At 39.7% G+C, this 21225-nt stretch overlaps 1 protein-coding gene across 1 annotated transcript in view; it reads right to left on the reverse strand.

Moving 5' to 3' along the window:
- Positions 1-3249: 3249 nt before the first annotated feature.
- WNT5B (Wnt family member 5B) overlaps positions 3250-21225 on the reverse strand; it is a 37824-nt gene continuing 19848 nt past the window's right edge. Inside the window, 1 exon segment of the mRNA XM_032221486.1 lies at positions 3250-4849. Coding sequence (XP_032077377.1) covers positions 4391-4849 — 459 coding nt within the window. The 3' untranslated portion in view covers positions 3250-4390.

A 21225-nucleotide genomic window follows, 5' to 3' on the forward strand; every position in this document is an offset into this window, starting at 1 on the left:
CTAATAATTTATTTAAAATATTGGCAAAAAACCTAAACTATAAAGCATATTCCCATGTCCTTTCTCTTATATATTCTGTATCTGCCAAGCCTTCCAGAAAGTATTATTGAGATTTTTGATAGCAGACATTCAAAGAAATTATAAAAATGCAGGGCACAAAAATAATTTCTTAAATCCAGCAGTGAGATATTATTTCCTTACATCAATTTTAATTCATATGAAGGTGATTCTTTTCTAATCTTTCCAAATAATAAAAATATGGTCAAGAAACATTTATAGTTTTTTATTTTCTTATTCCTGCAGTTAGAAATTGTCTTTGTCGATACTGAAAAAATTTCCATCCATAATTCACTAGAAAGAAAGAAAGAAAGAAAGAAAGAAAGAAAGAAAGAAAGAGAGAGAGAGAAAAAGAAAATTGTCATTACAATATTCATGAACTTGCATTCAGTATAAGGTAACTTGGAGAAAAAAGTAGATCTGTGTGCATTTGTATATCTATTTTTTACCTGTATTTATAGGCATATTTGTGCATTACACAACAATGTAGACATAACATGTGAGGTTATTCTACTGTCTTGCAAGTCAGCAAGATTAAAGGTGGGACAAGGTCTGTGTGTGTGTGGGGGGGGGAGATTGCCATTCCTCCTATTTCTGCTGTGGTGATTTCTTAATTCACCTTTGGTCCAGTTTAGTTACAACTCCTGTGACCTTTTTTTGACAGTGGAGATTACGGCACTGAGAAGGCCACATTGAGACTGATAGGAGGGGGGATTTTCGGTGGGGTTTTCAAGGCCGGATTCCCACTTCCTATTTCAGAGCTCTCTCTGATTAGTTCTATGGCCTCCACTGTTGAAATCTCAAGGGAGCTCCAGGACAATTTCATGCATAATACCCTGTTTCCCCGAAAATAAGACCTCCTCGGATAAGAAACCCAATTGGGCATTTGAGCGCATGCATTCAAATAAGTCCTCCCCTAAAATATTTAACCGCATGCTCAGGTGGTCCCCGCCATTTCCTGGGGGGAAAGGGGGGGAACATGCCCCACATGCACCTGCCATCCAGGCGGAATGCTCTCACGGAAGCCGCTCCTACAAACCCTAGCTATAGCGCCCCTTCTCTTAATGGCACTCGCAAAGAGTGGCAGAGCCAGGGATGCTAGGACAAGAGTGTGCCAGAAACAGAACTTCTGGCCCTCTCTGGATCAGCTGATCCACGGGCCACGGTTAAGGGACCTCCTGCACCTCAAAAATAAGACCTCCCTGAAAATAAGGCCAAGCGCTTATTTCAGGGGTCAAAAGAAAACAAATCCCTATCTTATTTTGGGGAAAACATGGTACCATCAGCGTGTGTTTGGTTAAGTGCAAGGGTCTCCAAACCTGGCAACTTCTAAGACCTCAGCTTTCAGAATTCCTCGGCCAACAATGCTGGGGAATTTTGGGAGTTGAAGTCCACAAGTCTTAAAAGTTTTCAAGGTTGGAAGATCTAGTAGTTAAGCCACCAGGCTAGAAACCAGGAGACTATGAGTTCTAGTCCTTTCTTTAGGCATGAAAGCCAGCTGGGTGACTTTGGGCCAATCATTCTCTGTCAGCCCAATCTATTTCACAGGGTTATTGCTATAGAGAAAATAGGAGGAGGAAGTAGTTTTAGGTATGCTTGCCACAGTGGTGGGATTCAGCCAGTTCGCACCTATTCGGGAGAACTGGGTTGGTAACTTTCTAAGTAGTTCAGAGAACCGGTTGTTGGAAGAAACCTCCTTTTGTTTTTTTCCCCCACTTTACAGGGCTAATCCTGTAAGGAAGGCAGGAAGGAAACATTCTAGTCTTGTTTCTAGCCTAATCTTTATTGACCTGCTTACAGAAACTGCCTCTCCGGTTAACCCTTATTACATTGTAACAGCTAAGGTGAAGCGCCCATCGACCTGAGTAACCTTGAGTTGGCCACGCCCACCCAGTCACATGACCACAGAGCCCCACCTACCCAGATGGTCATTAGGGCAAAGAACCGGTTGTTAAATTATTTGAATCCCACCACTGGCTTGCCACCTTGAATTATTAAAAAAAAAACAAAGGTAGGATCCGTCAATCAATCAATCAATCATGGTCACCTACATGGACCATAGAATGCTACCTTATAGAGCAGACTATTTGTCCATCAAGTTTTGTATCGCTTATACTCTGACAGGTAGCAGTGTTTTCTACATCACCTTTCACCTGATCCTTTCCCCTGACTTTCTAGACAATCGGTAGGTCTGAGAAAATGGAGTCATCTTGAGACTTCTCTCTGAAATTTTTCTGTGTCACAGAATAAGTAACCATTATTTATTTATCATTTAATTTCATTTGAAATGTGAAGGCAGAGTATATTTTCCCATCTTATTTTTTTCCCCACAATAATGCCGAGAGGTAGGTTATTATTATTATTTTTTGTGCCAGATTATTTCTATAGGCATGAATATTTCAAATGAAATAAATTTCACTCTGTATCAACAGATATGTGATGGCCTTATGCCATAATAAGCTGACACTCATAATTTGCATTGTGAAAACGATTTGAATAGTTTCACACTAACAGGTTTGGCAAATAGGAAATGGACTGCAATACTGGAATATTCCACTCACCCAGGATTCAGGAAGCACGGAATATTTTAATGACATTATTATTCATTAACAGAAATGATTAAAATTTATTTTACAAAAAAAAATACCTTTTCTGGCTTTAGTTGGAAAGTGTGTGTCTGTGTGTGTTTGTGTGTGTGTGTGTAAAATACATTAAAATGACAAAAGCCAAGTCTGTCTGTCTGTCTGTCTATCTATCTACCTACCTACCTTACCTAACCTACCTACCTCTATATGTATCTATGTATCTATGTATCTATGATATATCTATCTTATCTATCTATCTATCTATCTTATCTATCTATCTATCTATCTATCTATCTATCTATCTATCTATCATCTATCTATCTATCTATCTATCTATCTATCTATCTATCTATCTATCTATCATCTATCATCCATCTATCTATTATCTATCTATCATCTATCTATCTATCTATCTATCTATCTATCTATCTATCTATCTATCTATCTATCTATCATCTACCTACCTACCTACCTACCTATCACCGTGTAAGGAATTTTAACTTAAAAAATATTTCTGGTGATTTTACGATCTCAAAACAGAACATGAGAATCAGGTTGGAAATTAATAAAGTTTTAATTCAGGAAGAAGTTTAGATTGGCAGAAAGCCCTTTGGTATGAAATGCATTAGCAGCAACAGATAATAAATATACTCACAAAAACAAGGGAGAGGGCAAAAACAAGGGATATTTAATATTAAAAAGTAACTGTACATCTTGGATACTGGGAAACAAAAGAACTGCTCCCCACCCCCCACCCTCCATGGCTATTCAAATTCACATCCATGTAGCGCTTGGCGTACTTGTAGAATCTTGCATACGTATATCTGTCTTTTTTAAAAAAAAGTTCAAAGGCACTTGGGCAGAATACAGTCTCTTCTCCATCCACAAGAAGCAACCTGGCAGGTGTTTTCTCTACAAGCAAAAACCAGATCAACCAACTGAAGAAAAAGATTCTACTTTGACAGCATGGATTTTTTTTCAGAGCTTTATAGAATTCTATATTCAAACCTCTTTCCCACCCGCCCGATTCCACAAAAGGTAGAAAAACCAGATGCAAGGAGGTTTCTCTCCCACCCCCCATGAGACAAGGAGGACACAGCAGCACATTTTAGGACAAAGGTAAAGGTTTTGTTTCAAATCTTTGCTGTAGAATCCAGGTTCTTAGGAGACAGTCTTGCATGGATTCTTACTTGGAAATTGGTCTTCGGTATTAAAAATTGACTTTTGGCGGGAGGAAAGTCTGGTGTGTTGTTAAGCAAAGAGAACTGTTTCCTGTCCTTTTGGAAATCCATCTGAGCTTCCAAAGCGCTTTCTTTGGCTGTGCCCTCAAGACACATGTAGCTTCTTTGAATTTCAGACATCAGTTAGCAGAAGGAACATCTCCGCCATTAGTACCATCCCCGTTCTCACTGCTTCTGTGGCAAAGAATCTGGAGCCAGCCCCATTCCTCATGTTTCTCATTATTCTGGCTGAGTCGTTTGAAGAGAACAAGTACAGAAATCCCATCCCTGGTCTTTTTTCCTTCCTTTTCCTTGCTCCATGACTAAATAATTTAAAAAGGAGCACTGTGACCCATCGGTTGTCTTAGTGGAAGCATTTCAGTCTCTTAAATAAGCTTCTTTAATTATAATTATTACATCGCCATCATCAACAACATCAACATCTTCCTCTATTTATTTATACAAATATATATAAAATAGATTTATATAGATTTATTATCATATAGATTTGTAGGTCTCGTGGGCCTTTCATTTACAGACATACTGGTCGACAATCTCTGTGCACTTTTTACACTTGACGTAACAGCACCAATGGAACTTGCAGTGGCAACGCTCAACTTGCACACTCTTGAACTGGTCATAGCCCCGGCCGCAACACATCAGCTCGCATCCATCCATGCCCTCCGAAGTCTTATTACACAACCGCCCTTTTGTGCCCAGGGAGCCAGTCGTCTCATTACGCAGGCAATAGTCCGGACTGGAGTCAATGTAGACCAGGTCCTCAGGGGTGGGTGAATTGAAGCGGTTGTTCACTAGCTCCAGCTTGCCTTTGCGGCCGATTCTCATAGCGGCAGCGCTGTCGTATTTCTCCTTCAGAAACTCCCCCACTTTGCGGAAGTCGGCCAGCTGCAGCCAGCACGTCTTGAGGCTGCAGGACCCCGAGACTCCGTGACACTTGCAAGCCACATCAGCCAGCTTGTACACCGCCTGCGGAAGAGAAAACCCATTGGGTCAATGAAACACCTAAAAGCGCGACGACCTAACGACATAGTACACTTGCTGATCAAAAGTGGTGTCCAGCCAGTTCTGACAGGTTCTGGAGAACCAGTAGCAGAAACTTTGAATAGTTTGGAGAACCGACGCAGGCTGGCCCCGCCCACTGCCTCTCAGCCTCCCAGCTGATCTTCTTTTGTTGCCCTGAACAGGAGAAGGAGCTGAAAAACAGGTTAGGGGAGGGAATGAGAATTTTGCAGTATCCTTCCCCTGCCACACCCACAAAGCCACACCATGCCCACAAAGCCACGCCCACAGAACTGGTAGTAAAAATGTTTGAATCCCACCACTGTTACTGATGTGGAAGACACTTCCATTGTGCTGAGTGGGTGAGTGTAGAAAATACTGCAGGCTTTCCAGAATATTTGTTTTATGATATTTAGAGCTCATCCTTTATTTTCCTCTAAACCACTAAGAGATGTATATGCAGCTTCTCCTGTCTAATTTATGCATTTCTCTACTTCATTTTTACAGGATCGTGTTTTTAACAGAGTACAGGATGGGACGCTCCTATTTTCTTCAATAAGTGTATGCTTACAGAGTTTTTTTTTTTTTTTAATGGCCATTGAAACCCACAGAGCAAGCCAAAGGCCAAATGTGTCTCTAAAGCTGCAAATTGCTTGCTTTGATATACAGGATGCTCTCTGGGTAGTTGTGCCGAGAGGGAGTACAGATATCCTTGATTTATGTCCGGTCGCTTAGCTACCAGTCAAAGTTACAATAGATCTACAGGAGGGAGGCTAATTACATGCAGGATTCAAAGTTCTGAAGATCAGGTGGAAACTTGCTCCCCCTTCCCCCGTGATTTGCAGTATCCTGTGGTCACGCGGCCATGTTTTATGATAGTTTTGCCCGAAACTGGCATTTATTTGCAGTTTTTGGCAAAACCACATCCATAATGAACGTAATGACTATGGCAGCCACTTTACAACCACATCTGTTTAATGACTGCTGCAAAAAAAGGTTGTAAATTGAGGTCAGTCACATAATAGTGACTTACCAAAGATGGCCAGACTTCATCATTATGGTCATAAGTCAAGGACCACCTATATCTGATCCAGGACCACCTTTTGATATGTGTTGGCAACTGAAGACTTGAATCTGCATTTTTCAATTCTCGTCTAAGTATTTCACAGTATGCTAAATCTCTACCCAACTTTTGTATTCTGGTAGATTTTTGTCTTGGAGATCAATTTTATCTCCATAAATCTCCCTGAGATACTCAGATCCTTTGATAATTATAGAAGATTTTGTATTTATTGAACAGTTCTTTATAAAGGTAAAGGTACCCCTTGCACATATGTGCTAGTCATTCCGAACACTAGGGGGCGGTGCTCATCTCCGTTTCAAAGCCGAAGAGCCAGTGCTGTCCGAAGACGTCTCCGTGGTCATCTGGCCAGCATGACTAAATGCCGAAGGTGCACGGAACGCTGTTACCTTCTCACCAAAGGTGATTCCTATTTTTCTACTTGCATTTTTACATGCTTTCGAACTGCTAGGTTGGCAGAAGCTGGGACAAGTAATGGGAGCTCACTCCATTATGCAGCACTAGGGATTCGAGTCACCGAACTGCCGATCTTTCTGATTGACAAGCTCAGCATCTTAGCCACTGAGCCATCACATCCCTCAGTCCTTTAGTGCAAAACCCTAAATTGCCTTTCAGTACCTATGCTCCAGTGAAGAGAGTGCTAAGCATCAGTTTTTTGGGCTCAGAGTAATTTGGAGGTAATCAGTTCCAGGAAAGAATTGTTCTAGAAACAGGAGAGATAGGGCTTCCGTTTCTCAAGAAAGGGGTCTCTTTTTGTCCTTAATTCAGTGTTTCTCTAGCAAGAAATGTCAGTTGTTTTATTAGAGGTGTACTGAGATGACCTTGGAAAGGTTCACTGAGGCTATTAGTAAAATATGAGCTCAGCCCTGGAAAACAAGAAAGCATAACACTGCCGCTCCTTGACTCTCTCTGATATAAGGTAAAATGACCTCGGAAGACAGGAGAAGAGTCACAGGCAACTCTCCTGCAAAAGGTATGTCAGCCATAGAAAAAGGCAGTACAAGAACCATGTCAGAAGGGACCTCCTTAGTTTTCTGGAAAATAAAAGTAAGGGAGGGGAAAGGCTGAGCGCCAAAGAATTGAAGCCTTTGAATTGTGGTGCTGGAGAAGACTCCTGTGAGTCCCTTGGATTGCAAGGCGGTCAAACCGGTCAGTCCTAGAGGAGATCAACCCTGACTGCTCTTTAGAAGGCCAGATCCTGAAGATGAAACTCAAGTACTTGGGCCACCTGATGAGAAGGAAGGACTCACTGGAGAAGAGCCTAATGCTGGGAACGATTGAGGGCAAAAGAAGAAGGGGACGACAGAGAATGAAATGGATGGATGGAGTCATCGGAGCAGTAGGCATGATCTTAAATGGACCGCAGAGGATGATAGAGGACAGGAAGGCCTGGAGGAACATTGTCCATGGGGTCGCGATGGGTCAGACACGACTTCGCAACTAACAACAGCAAACTGTTACTTAACCTTAGAATAAAAGTCATGTCAGTACTCATGGTTTGGATTTCTTGTGTGGACTGTTTTAAAGGGATGAACCAGTGGTGGGCTGCTGTCAGTTAAGACTGGTTCAGGCGAACCGGTAGTTGCCACCTGTGGGTAGGCCTGCCCCGGTGCTGTGCTATTTAGCCCTGTTTTTGATGCCGTGCGCACACACACTCATGTGCGGATGGCGTGAGCGTGCAACCAGCCAACCGGTTGGGCTGACCGTTTCTTATGATATCTGTTCCTGATCTCAGAGGGTTGACAGTTTTTGAGACTCTTGATCAAGAAGTCTACCGTGCAACCCAATCACAAAGAATCCTTTTTATTGTTTTTACTATCTGTTTCTATGTGCTCTGTCTTTAGGCCCAAACCTCACCACTGTCCAAACTGATCAGCAAACTGACATAAAACTCTGTGAGGAATTTCAACATTGTTTTTGTACTTCGGGTTCGCCCTTCCATGTGCATTTTTTAGGAAGTAGGCGGAATTCAGGTTGAGTCATCCTGCCTTCATATCAAGTCCCGAGTTTCAAATATACAATTGTAATCAACATTATTGTAGAGAAGGCAATTTGCATCTTGTTCGCCACCTGGTGGCCAATCAATTCCTTTTCCCATTATTACATTATAACAGGGCTGTCCAACCTTGGCAACTTTTAAGACTTGTGGACTTCAATTCCCAGAACTCCTCAGCCAGCATGTATTCCACACAGGAATTCTGGGAGTTGAAGTCCACAAGTCTTAAAGTTGCCACCGTTGAACATCCCTACTTTATTACCTAATAATACATTAGAAAAAAATTAATAAATTAGAAAATAATATTTCTAATAAAAGTTCTAATAAAATATTTCTAATAAAAGTGCATCTAAAAATGTTGCGTATCAATCAGTTGAATACTTATTTGGAAATATAGGTATAGACATTCACAGGCATGGTCATCAAAGCTGAAGCTACCTATAGCTTATTAACAAATAATAGGTTTGGTGCTATAGATTTTATTTATTTGTTGCTGCGCATCATTTCAATGCTTGGGCATTCTAAAATGTATGGGATGGTTGTGACTTGCATGTATATATTGAAAGTTAACCTGATAATAAGCAATTCAACATCTACGGAAAAGCCTTGATGAACATTTTGTATGTAAATATGAATGCACAATAATTATACATCCTGTCTTGAAATGCCCTCTTCCTATGTTGTGCATGGCAAATTAAAAACTACCGTATATACTCGAGTATAGGTCGACCCGAATATAAGCCGAGGCACCTAATTTTACCACAAAAAACTGGAAAAGTTATTGACTCGAGTATAAGCCTAGGGTGGGAAATGCAGCAGCTACCGGTAAATTTCAAAAATAAAAATAGATACCAATAATGTTTTTGAATATTTATTTCAAAGAAAAACAGCAAACTAGCTCTGTAAGTGGAAAAGAGGGTCAATAAAAACAATATGGTATCAACAATAACTTTAAAAGTACAAAAACCTTAGCTCATTCAGCAACCAAGCTAAAACACAAGAGTTAAAATCCTTCAAAACTCATACAAAGCGCTGTCTTCACTGCCATCAGCCTGTGTTAGGGCTCATAATATACATTCTACCAGTGTCCTACCTGTGCCCATTAAATATACAGCCTGCCCTGTGTCCATTAATTACAGCCTGCCATTGCTCATTGAATAACATATACAGCGGACTTCCTGGGAGGAGCTTACTGGTGGAAGCAGCAAAAAATCAGCTGCCTCCGAATTCCTGGCTACGTACCTGATTAGAGGATCTTCCATCTGACGTCTTATCAGGTTTTCTTATCCTTCAGGCAAGAGGGAAAGAAGAAACTGTTTTGCTGGCAAATGCTCTTCGAATTTTGCAGCTTTTGTGCTTGCAAGGAAAGGGGGGCTAGCCCAAGGCAGAACGGGTGTCCGTGCTGGGAACTTCAAACTGCCTTGTGCAGGACAAAGTAGGTCCCTCCCACTCTGCTCTAAGTTTTGTTTGATTTAATCTTATCACGAGCTGAATCCGTTTACTGCGAGGACAATAATTGCTTATCAACATTTTAGCTTCTTCTCTTTTTCTCCTCCGAAAAATTATTTACTCAGAGGCTTTTAAAATGGCGCCGAGCAGGCTGGTTTCTCCGGTAATAACGAACACTTTTTGCTAATTCTCACAAGACTTCAAAAGAATTCAAAACAAAAGAGATAGCTTATCATATGTTTTGGTTTCACAATAGAAGAATTTTACTCCTTCATTAACTTTGCTTATTTGGAAGTTAAATGGTGATGAATCTGTTGAACAGTCTTGTTACAATGTTTACTCACTGAAACTTTTGCCAAGCCTTAAACTTCAAAATAAAAGCCTCTTTACTTAAAGCTGCATATTTAGGCAATAGAGTTTTATTAACTGCAGGCAGACAAATTTTGAAATGGCCTCAAAACCAAATATTAACTTGAAGTCGTCACCCTCTACTTCCAGGGGCACATCCTCAGTGCCTGGTACAAAGCTGCAGCCTCCGCTTCCTACGCCCCCTGCTGGGGATGTGTTAACGAAAGAATTTTTTCTGAGTAATCTAAGCGAGGCTCTTAATGCACAGACAATTAAAATGGAAGATAAATTTAGAGATAATAGAGAGGAGAGAAAAGAGGAAATAAAAGAAATGAAAGAAGAAATTAAAAGTGAAATTAAAAGTGAAATAAAAGGACTTAAACAGGAGTTGTATGAGAAATTTGAGGCTAAGGTTGATAAAATTAGAGACGACATGCTGAGTCTTGTAACTGTATTAACAGAACATATTTCTGGAGTGGAAGATACTCTAGAGGTTCTTAATGATGCCAATGCTAACTTGACATTGAAAACAGAGGTGGTGGAACAAAAAGTGGAAAATGCTGAAAAAGAAATTATTATGATACAGTACCGACAAATGGAGTTCGCATTAAGAGTAAGGGGGCTGCGTGAGGAGAAACAGGAGAACCTGAAACAGATCCTATCGGAAGCTTTTGACCGCCTGATGGGAAGACCAGGGACCAACCAAGGCTGGCAAATTGACAAAGCTTACCGCGTTAACTCCTGGCTGGCAAAGCAGAAGCAGCTTCCTCGAGACATCGTTATATATTTTACTACAAGAGAGTTCAGAAATATGGTACTGCAAGCGTCTTATAACACTAAGCTTCAAATTGGCGGTCAAGACCTGGCTGTTTTGAAAGAGATACCACCTCAAATGTTAAGAGCCAGAAGAGACTACGCTTTTTTGGTCGAAGAACTCAGAAATCGTCAGATACAGTATAGATGGGATGCACCATTTGGCATCATATTTACATTTGATAAGCAAAGGTACCGCCTCAACTCTGTATGGAAAGCCCGAGATTTTTATTATAATATATTGAAGGCCGGACACCCTGCACCATCTGGACCTAGAGAAAGACCACAAGAAGGACAGGATAGACAGCAAACTACACAACCACCAGACAAGATGGAGCATCTCTCTTCTCTAGAAGTGCAAGGTGCTATGGAACCAAGACCTAGCCGCATGACTACTAGACGTATGGAGAAACAAGCTAAGAGGCAACAGCATCAACAATCATCGGCCATCGATCAAGGAACTACAACAACAAATCTGGAAGCAGTGGGAGGAGCTAGACCGTGCAGGAAGCTCTAAAAATGCTTCAACCAACCAAAGATGACAACTAAGATTTTAACATGGAATGTCAACGGACTGAACTCTCCACAGAAGAGGAAGAAAATATTTCATTATCTTAAACAGTTTAAGAACGATGTAATTTGTTTGCAAGAAACTCATATCAAGTCAACTGATCAAAAATATTTGATCAACTCAAAACTTGGTCAACATTTTGCAGCTTCTGCTATGGAAAAGAAGAATGGTATAGTTGTATACTTAAGAAAAGATATGAAAGCTGAATTAATAGAAGCAGATCCCTTCGGAAGATATATTGCTTTAGACTTAATCTTAGAAGGGAAAAAGACATTACTTTTGGGAATTTATGCTCCCAATCAACAGCAAGATAGATTCTATAGAAATCTTCATGCTAAATTAGTACAGTGGGACTATAGTTCCTGTATACTATTGGGTGACTGGAATGGAGTGATAGACACTAAGAGAGATAAGAAGATTTCCCGCCTAAATACCAAGATGCGAGCAAAGTTACCCAAATCTTTCTTTGACATTATGGATGATTTTGAATTGAGAGATATCTGGCGAGAAAGAAATGCAGAGGAATATGACTTCACTTTCTTCTCGGACAGGCATCAATCCCTTTCAAGGATTGATTTTATTCTAACCACTAATGATTTGCTTTCTAGGGTCAAGAAAACAAAGATTGCAGCTAGAGTCCTTTCGGACCATAACCCAGTTTGGATGGAGTTGGGAAGGGTAGTGCAGGCAAGAAGGTTTTGGAGACTGAATGAAAATTTATTTAGATATGAAAACTATATTAATGATTGTAAAAAATTACTATCTGAATATTTTGTTTTGAATATGAATAAGGGTACATCTATGGAATTTGTATGGGATGCAAGCAAAGCGTATATGAGAGGAGTTTTGATGAATATAAATAAAACACATAGAAATAAGCAAGGGTTAAAACGAACAGAACTGGAAGAGGAAATTAAGAGAAAAGAGCTGGAGTTAACAAGGAAACCAGACGATACAAAGGTTAAGGAAGCTATTAACATATTAAAATCTCAATTTGACATGTTGATCTCTGACCAGGTAGCTACTAATTTATTATATGCAAAACACAATACTTTTTGTAATGCAAACAAACCTGGCAGATGGTTAGCTTATCAGATTAGGAAAAAAAGGAAAACTCGAAATATATCTAAACTGATTTACAGAGGGAAGGAGGTGTTCCAACAGGAAGAGATTCAAAAGGCTTTCTGGGAATTTTTTACAGAACTGTATAAAGGGGATAAAATTAATGGTTTAGACATAGACAAATATTTAGACAAGGAGAAAATACCTTCAGTTAGAGAAGAACACAGGCAAAAATTGAATCAACCAATAACCTCGGGGGAAATCCTGCAGGTAATTAAGCAATTAAAGCCAGGGAAAGCACCAGGTACAGATGGCTTGACAGCGGTTTACTACAAAAACTTACAGTTAGAAATGGTAGAACCTCTTAGAGAATTATTTAATATGATTCAAACGGAAGGTAAAGTCCCTCCATCTTGGAAGACAGCGTTTATATCTTTGATACCCAAAGAAGATCAAGATACTACTCAACCCAAAAATTATAGACCCATTTCATTACTGAATGTAGATTATAAAATTTTTACTAAAATATTAGCAAATAGGTTAATGTTGGTCATTCAACAATTGATACATACGGACCAAACAGGTTTTATACAAGGGAGACAGATGAAAAGTAATGTCAGATTAATTATTAATGCATTAGAATATTTGGGAAAGAACAACCAGATCCCTGCTGCGTTTATATTTTTGGATGCTGAGAAGGCCTTTGATCGAGTTAACTGGCAATTTCTGCTGAAGATATTGCAAAAAATGCAGATAGGAGATAATTTTTTACAGTCAATTAAAGCAATATACCAACAGCAAACAGCACAAATCATAGTCAATGGAAGTTTAACAGACTCTTTTCAAATTGGAAAAGGTACAAGACAGGGTTGTCCTTTGTCCCCATTATTGTTTATTATAACTTTGGAAGTATTGTTGAATAAAATACGGGGCTTGGATGGTTTAAAAGGGATCAAGATTAGGCAGCAAGAATATAGAGTCCGCGCTTTTGCGGATGATTTGGTCATAATATTGGAACAACCGCAGGAATCCAGTATGGTTTTAATGAATACGATTAATCAATATGGTCAAGTGTCTGGCTTTAAAATAAACTTAGGAAAAACCAAATATTAGCTATAAATATGAATATTAAACAAAAGGAAGAATTAGGAGTGATGCTAGGATGTGAGGTAGTTAAAAAAGTCAAATATCTTGGAGTTAACATTTTAACTTCAAATGGGAAATTATATAAGCATAATTATGAACCACTTTGGCATAGCATACAGACAGAGATGAAAAAATGGGAGAAATTGCACTTATCTTTGCTGGGCAGGATAGCGGCAGTGAAAATGAACATTTTACCAAAATTTTTATTTCTTTTCCAAATGTTACCTATACTTAAAAAAGATGCGAACCTTTTAGAATGGCAGAAGGGTATCAACAAATTTGTGTGGGCAGGAAAGAAGCCGAGGGTAAAGATGAAAATAATGCAAGATGTACGCGAGAGAGGAGGATTGAAACTACCTAATTTAAAACTATATTATGATGCAGTGGCATTATCTGTAATTAGTGATTGGATTCATTTAACCAATGATAGAATATTGAACATTGAGGGACACGATCTGGTATTTGGTTGGCATGCTTACCTGTTATTCAACAAAAAATTGGATAAGAACTTTAAAAGTCATATTTTGAGAAATGCTTTATTGCGGGTTTGGAAGAAATACCAATATAAATTAAATGACAAGATACCCATGTGGGCAATTCCTAGACATGCAATTGAAAATATGAATACAGCACAAAAACAGGACAGATTTACTTACAGACAGCTTCTTACCTCGGAAAGGGGGGTATTACAATTAAAATCTTTAGAGGTATTAAAAGAGGAGAAGGTAGTTCAAACATGGTTCCAGTATGGGCAATTACAGGCTAGGTGGAAAATAGATCAAAAAATTGGCTTTATTCAAGTTGAGGATAATCTGTTTAAACAAATAAGAGATCAAAGCTTAATGCATATAAAGAGGATATATAATGTATTAATACAGATGGATTCGGAAACAGAATTAGTTAAAGATTGTATGATAAAATGGGCTCAAAATATTGAGGAACCAATAATGTTGGATACATGGGAAAGAATTTGGGTAAGAAATGTGAAATTTACACAAGCTCAAAATCTGAGAGAAAATTTTTACAAGATGTTTTATAGATGGCATTTAGATCCTAAAAAGTTGGCTTCTATGTATCCGAATGTACAGCCTAAATGTTGGAGGTGTGGTTCTCTCGATGCTACATATTATCATATATGGTGGACCTGCCAAAAGGTTAAGGCATTTTGGATAAAAATATGGTGGGTCATGCAAAATGTTTTTAAAAAAAGGATAAAGTTTATTCCTCAGTTATTTTTATTAGGTATATGTACTGATTTTACAGTGGTAGAGACCAATTTGATTCTGCACCTGATAACTGCAGCAAGACTGTTGGTGGCGCAATATTGGAAGAAGGAAGACTTGCCTACAATCCAAGAATGGACATTGAAAGTAACAAACTTAGCTGAAATGGCTAAAATATCGGCATATCTCAAAGATCATTCAAATGAGAGATATAAACGAGACTGGAAAAAATGGATTGACTATATACAAAATAAATACGGGACTAAGAAATTCCAGTTAGCCTATGCTTAAGATCAGAAATGATTTAAACTGTTAAAAGTTAGTTCAGTAAGAAGAAGCTACGTTCAATCTAGAATGTCATTAATTTCTTTATTTCTTTTTTCTCAATAGATTTTAGACTGTGTTAGTTAAAAATCCATACCGTGTACGGGTTCTGGGAAGTCGGGGGGGGGGAAGGAGGAGGGGGGATGGGGGGGTGGAGGGAGGGAGGGGTATACACAACAAAAAAAAAAATTGTATTTCAATGTCTTAATGATTGACAAATGATGACATATTTGTGTTTGTTTGTTTTTTTAAAGAAAAATAAAAAAGTTCTCTTATATGAATAACATATACAGCCTGCCCTGTGCCCATTAAATATAGAGCCTGCCTGTGCCCATTGAATATACAACCTGCCTGTGCCCATTAATTACAGCCTGCCATTGCCCGTATATTAAGACTGAAAATGTTTTGATAGTGGCATCTTTACAGAGGATGTAATCATGATAGAATTTTTTTAAGTTCTTTACATAGAAGATGTGGGGAATGCATAGATAAGTTGTCAGAGAGTGTGGCATCAAAATTCTGTTGAAGCTAAGCAGAAATGAATCTGATTAATGTCCCAAAGGTGCTTTTTCAGGAGGCAAGTGGACTTTCTTGTTTTTTTTCTTTTGAAGATGTTTTGCTCCTCATCCAAGAAGCTTCTTCAGCTCTGACAGGATAGTGGGGAAGAGCTGAAGAAGCTTCTTGGATGAGGAGCAAAACATCTTCAAAAGAAAAAAAACAAGAAAGTCCACTTGCCTCCTGAAAAAGCACCTTTGGGAGAACCAGGACCTGGATGACTGAGAATCTCTAGAGATCTGATTAATTTTCCATGCACAAAATCCCCAGGGAATCTCACAAATGTATGAGAGACTCCTCAGGACTTCTTCTTAAGAGCCGAGGTGGCGCAGTGGTTAGAGTGCAGTACTGCAGGCCACTTCAGCTGACTGCTATCTGCAGTTTGGCGGTTCAAATCTCATGGGCTCAAGGTTGACTCAGCCTTCCATCCTTCCGAGGTGGGTGAAATGAGGACCCAGACTGTGGGGGCGATATGCTGACTCTGTAAACCCCTTAGAGAGGGCTGAAAGCCCTATGAAGCGGTATATAAGTCTATTGCTATTGCTAAGAACTGATTCCAAACTTCCAACAGCTGTTTTTCCCTTTTAGTCACATGACCACATGTTGTGTGCATGACAACTGGCTATTCTGGCAGGCCTGGGGTTAAAGAGCTTCTGCCCCCCTTCTCGAATGGTATGGTTGTTATGTGTTTTAAATTGTGAATTGTTTGTTTGTCTTTTTATCCCCTGTTTGTACCTCCTTTCCCTGACCGAGTTGTGAGCCGCCCTGAGTCCCCTTCGGGGAAAAGGGCAGCATATAAATGAAATAAATCCTAAATCCTACGACCAGCTCACATTCAGAGCCATTTGCAGTGTCCTGCAGACAGGTGACCATGTCTTATGACATTTGTACTAAAAACCAAAAGCATTTACTTTTGGTTTCTGGCAAAAAAAAAAAAAAAGACCCATAGTGAACAATGGATTCACTTAACGACTACCACACTCACTTAATGACCACCACCAAAAGGTTGTAAAATCAGGTCGGTCGTGTGGGTGACCTGGTTTACAACTATTACAACTTAACACTGGTAATGGGCAGGCTCTATTACAGTCCTAAGCCAAAAACTACACATGGCTACATTGTCCTAAGTATATCAGGAAAGGTAAGACTTATTATTTCATTACACTGATAATGATTTTAAATGTATTTACTAAGCTAATATCTGCAACAGCATCTCCAAGAAATATAATACATCAATCACAAGTTAACTACCCAGGCCACATCAGCCGAATATAAAAATATTATACGAATTAGTTCCCTGACTTCTCTTAGATTATATTCAAATCTGACGGGATTCATTCTGGTGAATTGTTGGTTATCTTAGAAAATTGGAAGCTGAAGAAAATTTGTACGCCTCATTCTAGGCGTTCGTTTAAAAAAAAAAGATCCGTGTTTCAGCTTTTAGTCCTTACATTTGATTTTTATATCAAGAAACTGATGTTGGTCCAAATCTGAGCAAAAGATCTTTTAAAATCCACTTCAAGAGGGAAAACTGACTTGGCTGTAGTCAGGAACATACTGAACCAATTTTTGCTTTCTCTGCCTGGCAAAATTATGGTCTGCTCTATTTATCTGCAGTGGGAGGTGTGGCTTAGGTCCATCCCAAACAAGATGGTAATAACCAAAACTGTCTTCAAAGCAATTTTTTTGCGATAAACAAATGATGCAAATAAAACTGGTCCAATCCAACGTAAGAAATTGGCTGGAACCAAGAATCCACACAAAAAGAGGCACATTGTTACTATCAAGGCTGCAGAATAGAGGCATTCAGATATAGACAGAATATAGACGTAAAGACATTATGACTTTTGAAGCCTGGGACACATCTCCTAGTTTAATGAAAAGAAGGACTAGGGGAGACATGATAGCAGTGTTCCGATATCTCAGGGGCTGCCACAAAGAAAAGGGAGTCAGTCAAGCTATTCTCCAAAGCACCTCTGAGGGTAGGACAAGAAGCAATGGGTGGAAACTAATCAAGGAGAGAAGCAAATTAAAACTAAGGAGATGACAGTTAGAACAATTAATCAGTGGAACAAGTTGCCTCCAGGGGTTGTGAATGCCCCAACACTGGAAGTTTTTAAGAAGATAACAATTTCTCTGTGGTGGTGTAAGGTTTCCTGCCTAAGCAGGGGGTTGGACTAGAAGATCTCCAAGGTCCCTTCCAACTCTGTTATTCTATTCTACTCCTTCTCTACATAAAGCAATAAATCAGGGGTGAAATTCAGCAGGTTTACAAATATGTTAGCGAATGGAAAAAGTAGGAATAGAAAGAAAAAGGGGAAATGAATCATTTTTGTACATGGAAGTGCCTTTACTTAAAAAAAAAAAAACCTTCAGCTTTGTCTTGCTGGATGAATTCTTTTTCAGAACATTGTGATGGAATCATGCCCCCTGAGAAGATTGCTGTGCCTTATTTGTGGCATTTTTCAAGAGACGTGGGCAGTTAACTAAACTTCAGCTTGGAATGCTAAAGTTTTTAAAAGTTAGGAATTATTATTATTATTAACTCAGCACTATTTTTCATTATGCTTAAATACGCTTGTCAGCCATGGAACATGCTGCCATATCTTCCATGGTCGACAAGCATATTTAGAGGGTCAAATTTTTTCCAAAGCACCTGAGGGCAGGACAAGAAACAAGGGTTGGAAACAGGGGTGAAATTCAGCAGTTCTGATAGGTTCTGGAGAACCGGTAGCAGAAATTTTGAGTAGTTCGGAGAACCGGCAAATACCACCTCTGGCTGGTCCCAGAGGAGTGGGAGTGGAGATTTTGCAATATCTTTCCCCTGCCACGCCCACCAAGCCATGCCCACAGAACTGGTAATAAAAAAAAATGAATTTCACCACTGCAATAAATGTATGCCTGAAGATTTTCAGAAACACTGGAATGTTCGCCTTTTCTTTCGCTGTCTAAAATCTGTTGCATTTGTATTTTTCTTCTTTTGATCTCAAACAGTAACTCTATCAGTATTGGGAAAAGTAAATTGTACTTTCTTGGTGTAATCTTTTGAATAAAATTTCCACCAGACTTTTGCCGTGGGTCCCACACAAGAGAGTAGCAGACAAATGCCAAACAATATTCTAAAATATTATGAACAGGATTCATTCAAGAACCTTGTTCCCTCTTTCAAAATCCTCAATTGCTAGGAATCAGATTACTGATACCCAAAAAAAAAAAAAAAGTCTTCTGACTTGGGGCTTTTCCAGATCCATATCAGCCAAAATTCTTCACCAGCGGAAAAGTCCCAATTCACAAAACATGCCTATCACTCCCAGGTTTAATAGGTGTAGTTAAAAACCATACATTTTCAGCTGCAGTTTAACTCCTTAACAATGTCTTTCCAAGAAAAATTCACACAACAGTCCTCCTATTTTTTCCTTAATCCAGATGCCTCTTTTTAGGTGTTTTAAGAGACTTATGAGAGGCTGATAATTATTAGGGATTGTTATTTTTACAAACTCTAAGCTGATGCATTTCCTACTTGGATTTATATATTGATTTTAATTCAGTGCTGTTTGCAGCCTTGGTCTTTTAACTTTGTTTGCTTCCAGACCTTTAAGCATGTACAATACATCATACCCTTGCCATTTTACAATCAGCAACTCTTGTACATACAACAATATTAGTATACAGCAGTGTTTCTCAAGTGTAATATGGTCCTTATTCTATTCCCCCCACCAAAAAATCCCTCTTCGCTATATAGATTAAAAGGATGGAAATGATCCACCCATTACCGTATTTTTCAGGATATAAGATGCACCTGTTTCCCTCAAAAAAAGAGGCCGAAAATCTGGGTGCGTCTTATACACCGAATACAGCATTTTTTTGCCTCTGAAACTCCGCCCCTTTGCAAAAATGGCCATGCATAGCCTTTAGGAGGCTTTCAGAGTAGTCCTGGGGGTTGGGGAGGGCAAAAATAAACAAAAAAAGATTTTATACTCGTTTTTGCCCACCCCCACCCCCCAGGAGCACTCTGAAAGCCTCCTAAAGGCTATGCATGCCCTTTTTTGGGGGGTAGATCTGCAGATTGCAAAAACTTTTTTCTTCAAAATCTTGGTGCGTCTTATACTTTGAAAAATACGGTAATTATTTTTCCCTGCTTTTCCTGTTAGATCCAGCAAATTATTAATTCTTTGTTACACTGACATGAGCACGATACACAAAACTTTCAAGTAGGCAAAGCAAGTTTACTTATCTCAGCTACTGTGCTCTTGTGGTGTCCAAAGAAAAAAAGAATAATTTAGCATTAAACTACAAGTAAGATGCATGGTGATTTACTCTAGCATCCACTGGATCATCTGACAACTGAAGGTGAAAACTAAACTAGATTTATTTATTTTGATTTTAATTTATTAACCTGCCTTCATTATTATTTTTTAAATAAATGACTCAAGGTGGTGAACATATATAAATGTCCTCCCTCCTCCTCGTATTTTCCCCACAATACCAACCCTGTAAGGCAGAGAGATGGGGACCGAGAGCCCCTTTATGACTTGTGGACTTCCACTCTGGCTAAGGGTGGCTAGCTCAGGAATTCTGGGAGTTGAAGTCCACAAGTCACAAAAGGGACATCCTTCCCCATCTCTTTTGTAAGGTGAGTTAAGCAGAGAGAACTTGACTGGCTCACAGTCATCCAGCTACCTTTCATGCCTAAGGCAGAACTAAAATTCAGTCTCTTGAGTTTCTAGCTTAGTACTTGAATCTCTAGACCAGGGGTGTCAAACTCAAGGCCCGGGGAGGGTGGGGACAGATCTCCGGGCTGAGGTCCTGGAAACAGCAAAGGACCAGCCCGTGGTGTCTCTGCCAGCGAAAACAGAGTTTGTTTCACTGGCAGAGGATTGCAGGAAGCTGTTACAGCTGAAAACGGAGCTCGGGAGCCCATTTTCATTGGCAGAGCACTTGGTCCACCACAGCAGAGGTGAGTTGCTCCCGGTTCAGCCCAGTTCAGCTGAACCGGTAGTGGTGATTTGGCCTGGGTTGCAGAACTGGCAGCAACCCAGATTGTCCACGTTCCCAAACCGGTTCCCCGTCTCTTTTGCCATTGCCGGCATATTTCTGCGCATGCGCAGAACAAATTACAGTCAACTGCATATGCACGAGCAACGCAAAGGACATGTGAAGCAAACCAGTACCAACCGGTACAGGAACCCACCCTTGCACCACAGGTGCCCCCAACATGAGTGACCCCGAGCTGGCCATGACCCCTAGCCATGCCCTCCTGTGGCCTAATACAAACCTGATGCGGCTCTCAATGAAATTGAGTTTGACATCCCTGCACTAGACTAAACAGTCTCTTAGTTCTTATGGTGGCATATCTTCCCCTAAAATGACCCTGTGTTGTATGAAGGAGAGCCAAGAGCATTATGTTAAGACTAAGGAGCATTGTAATGGGAAGAAGGAATGACCTTGAGGAACCGAAGGAAGATCTACTATGAAGAAAATAGTCAGATAAAGGAAACCTAAGTCTGGGACCAAACTGTACCCTGAGGAAAGTCTCAAACAATACTCTCCTTAATTTTCACGAAAATAAAGGGAGTAGGAAAGGCACTCCGAGTTGCAAGATCCTGTTACTCTAACTTTATAATAAAAGTGGTATTAGCCTGGATGACTTTGATTTTCTAGTCTGGTCTGCCTTGAAGGTTGACATGAATCCTACTCCTCTTCTAAGTGGAGGTTGGAGAAAGAATAATCTGCTAGCAATTCAAAGAACTGCACACTAAATTTACTGTCAAGAAG

This window comes from Thamnophis elegans, chromosome 7, assembly GCF_009769535.1.
Source record: "Thamnophis elegans isolate rThaEle1 chromosome 7, rThaEle1.pri, whole genome shotgun sequence".
In the NCBI taxonomy this organism is placed as follows: Eukaryota; Metazoa; Chordata; class Lepidosauria; order Squamata; family Colubridae; genus Thamnophis; species Thamnophis elegans.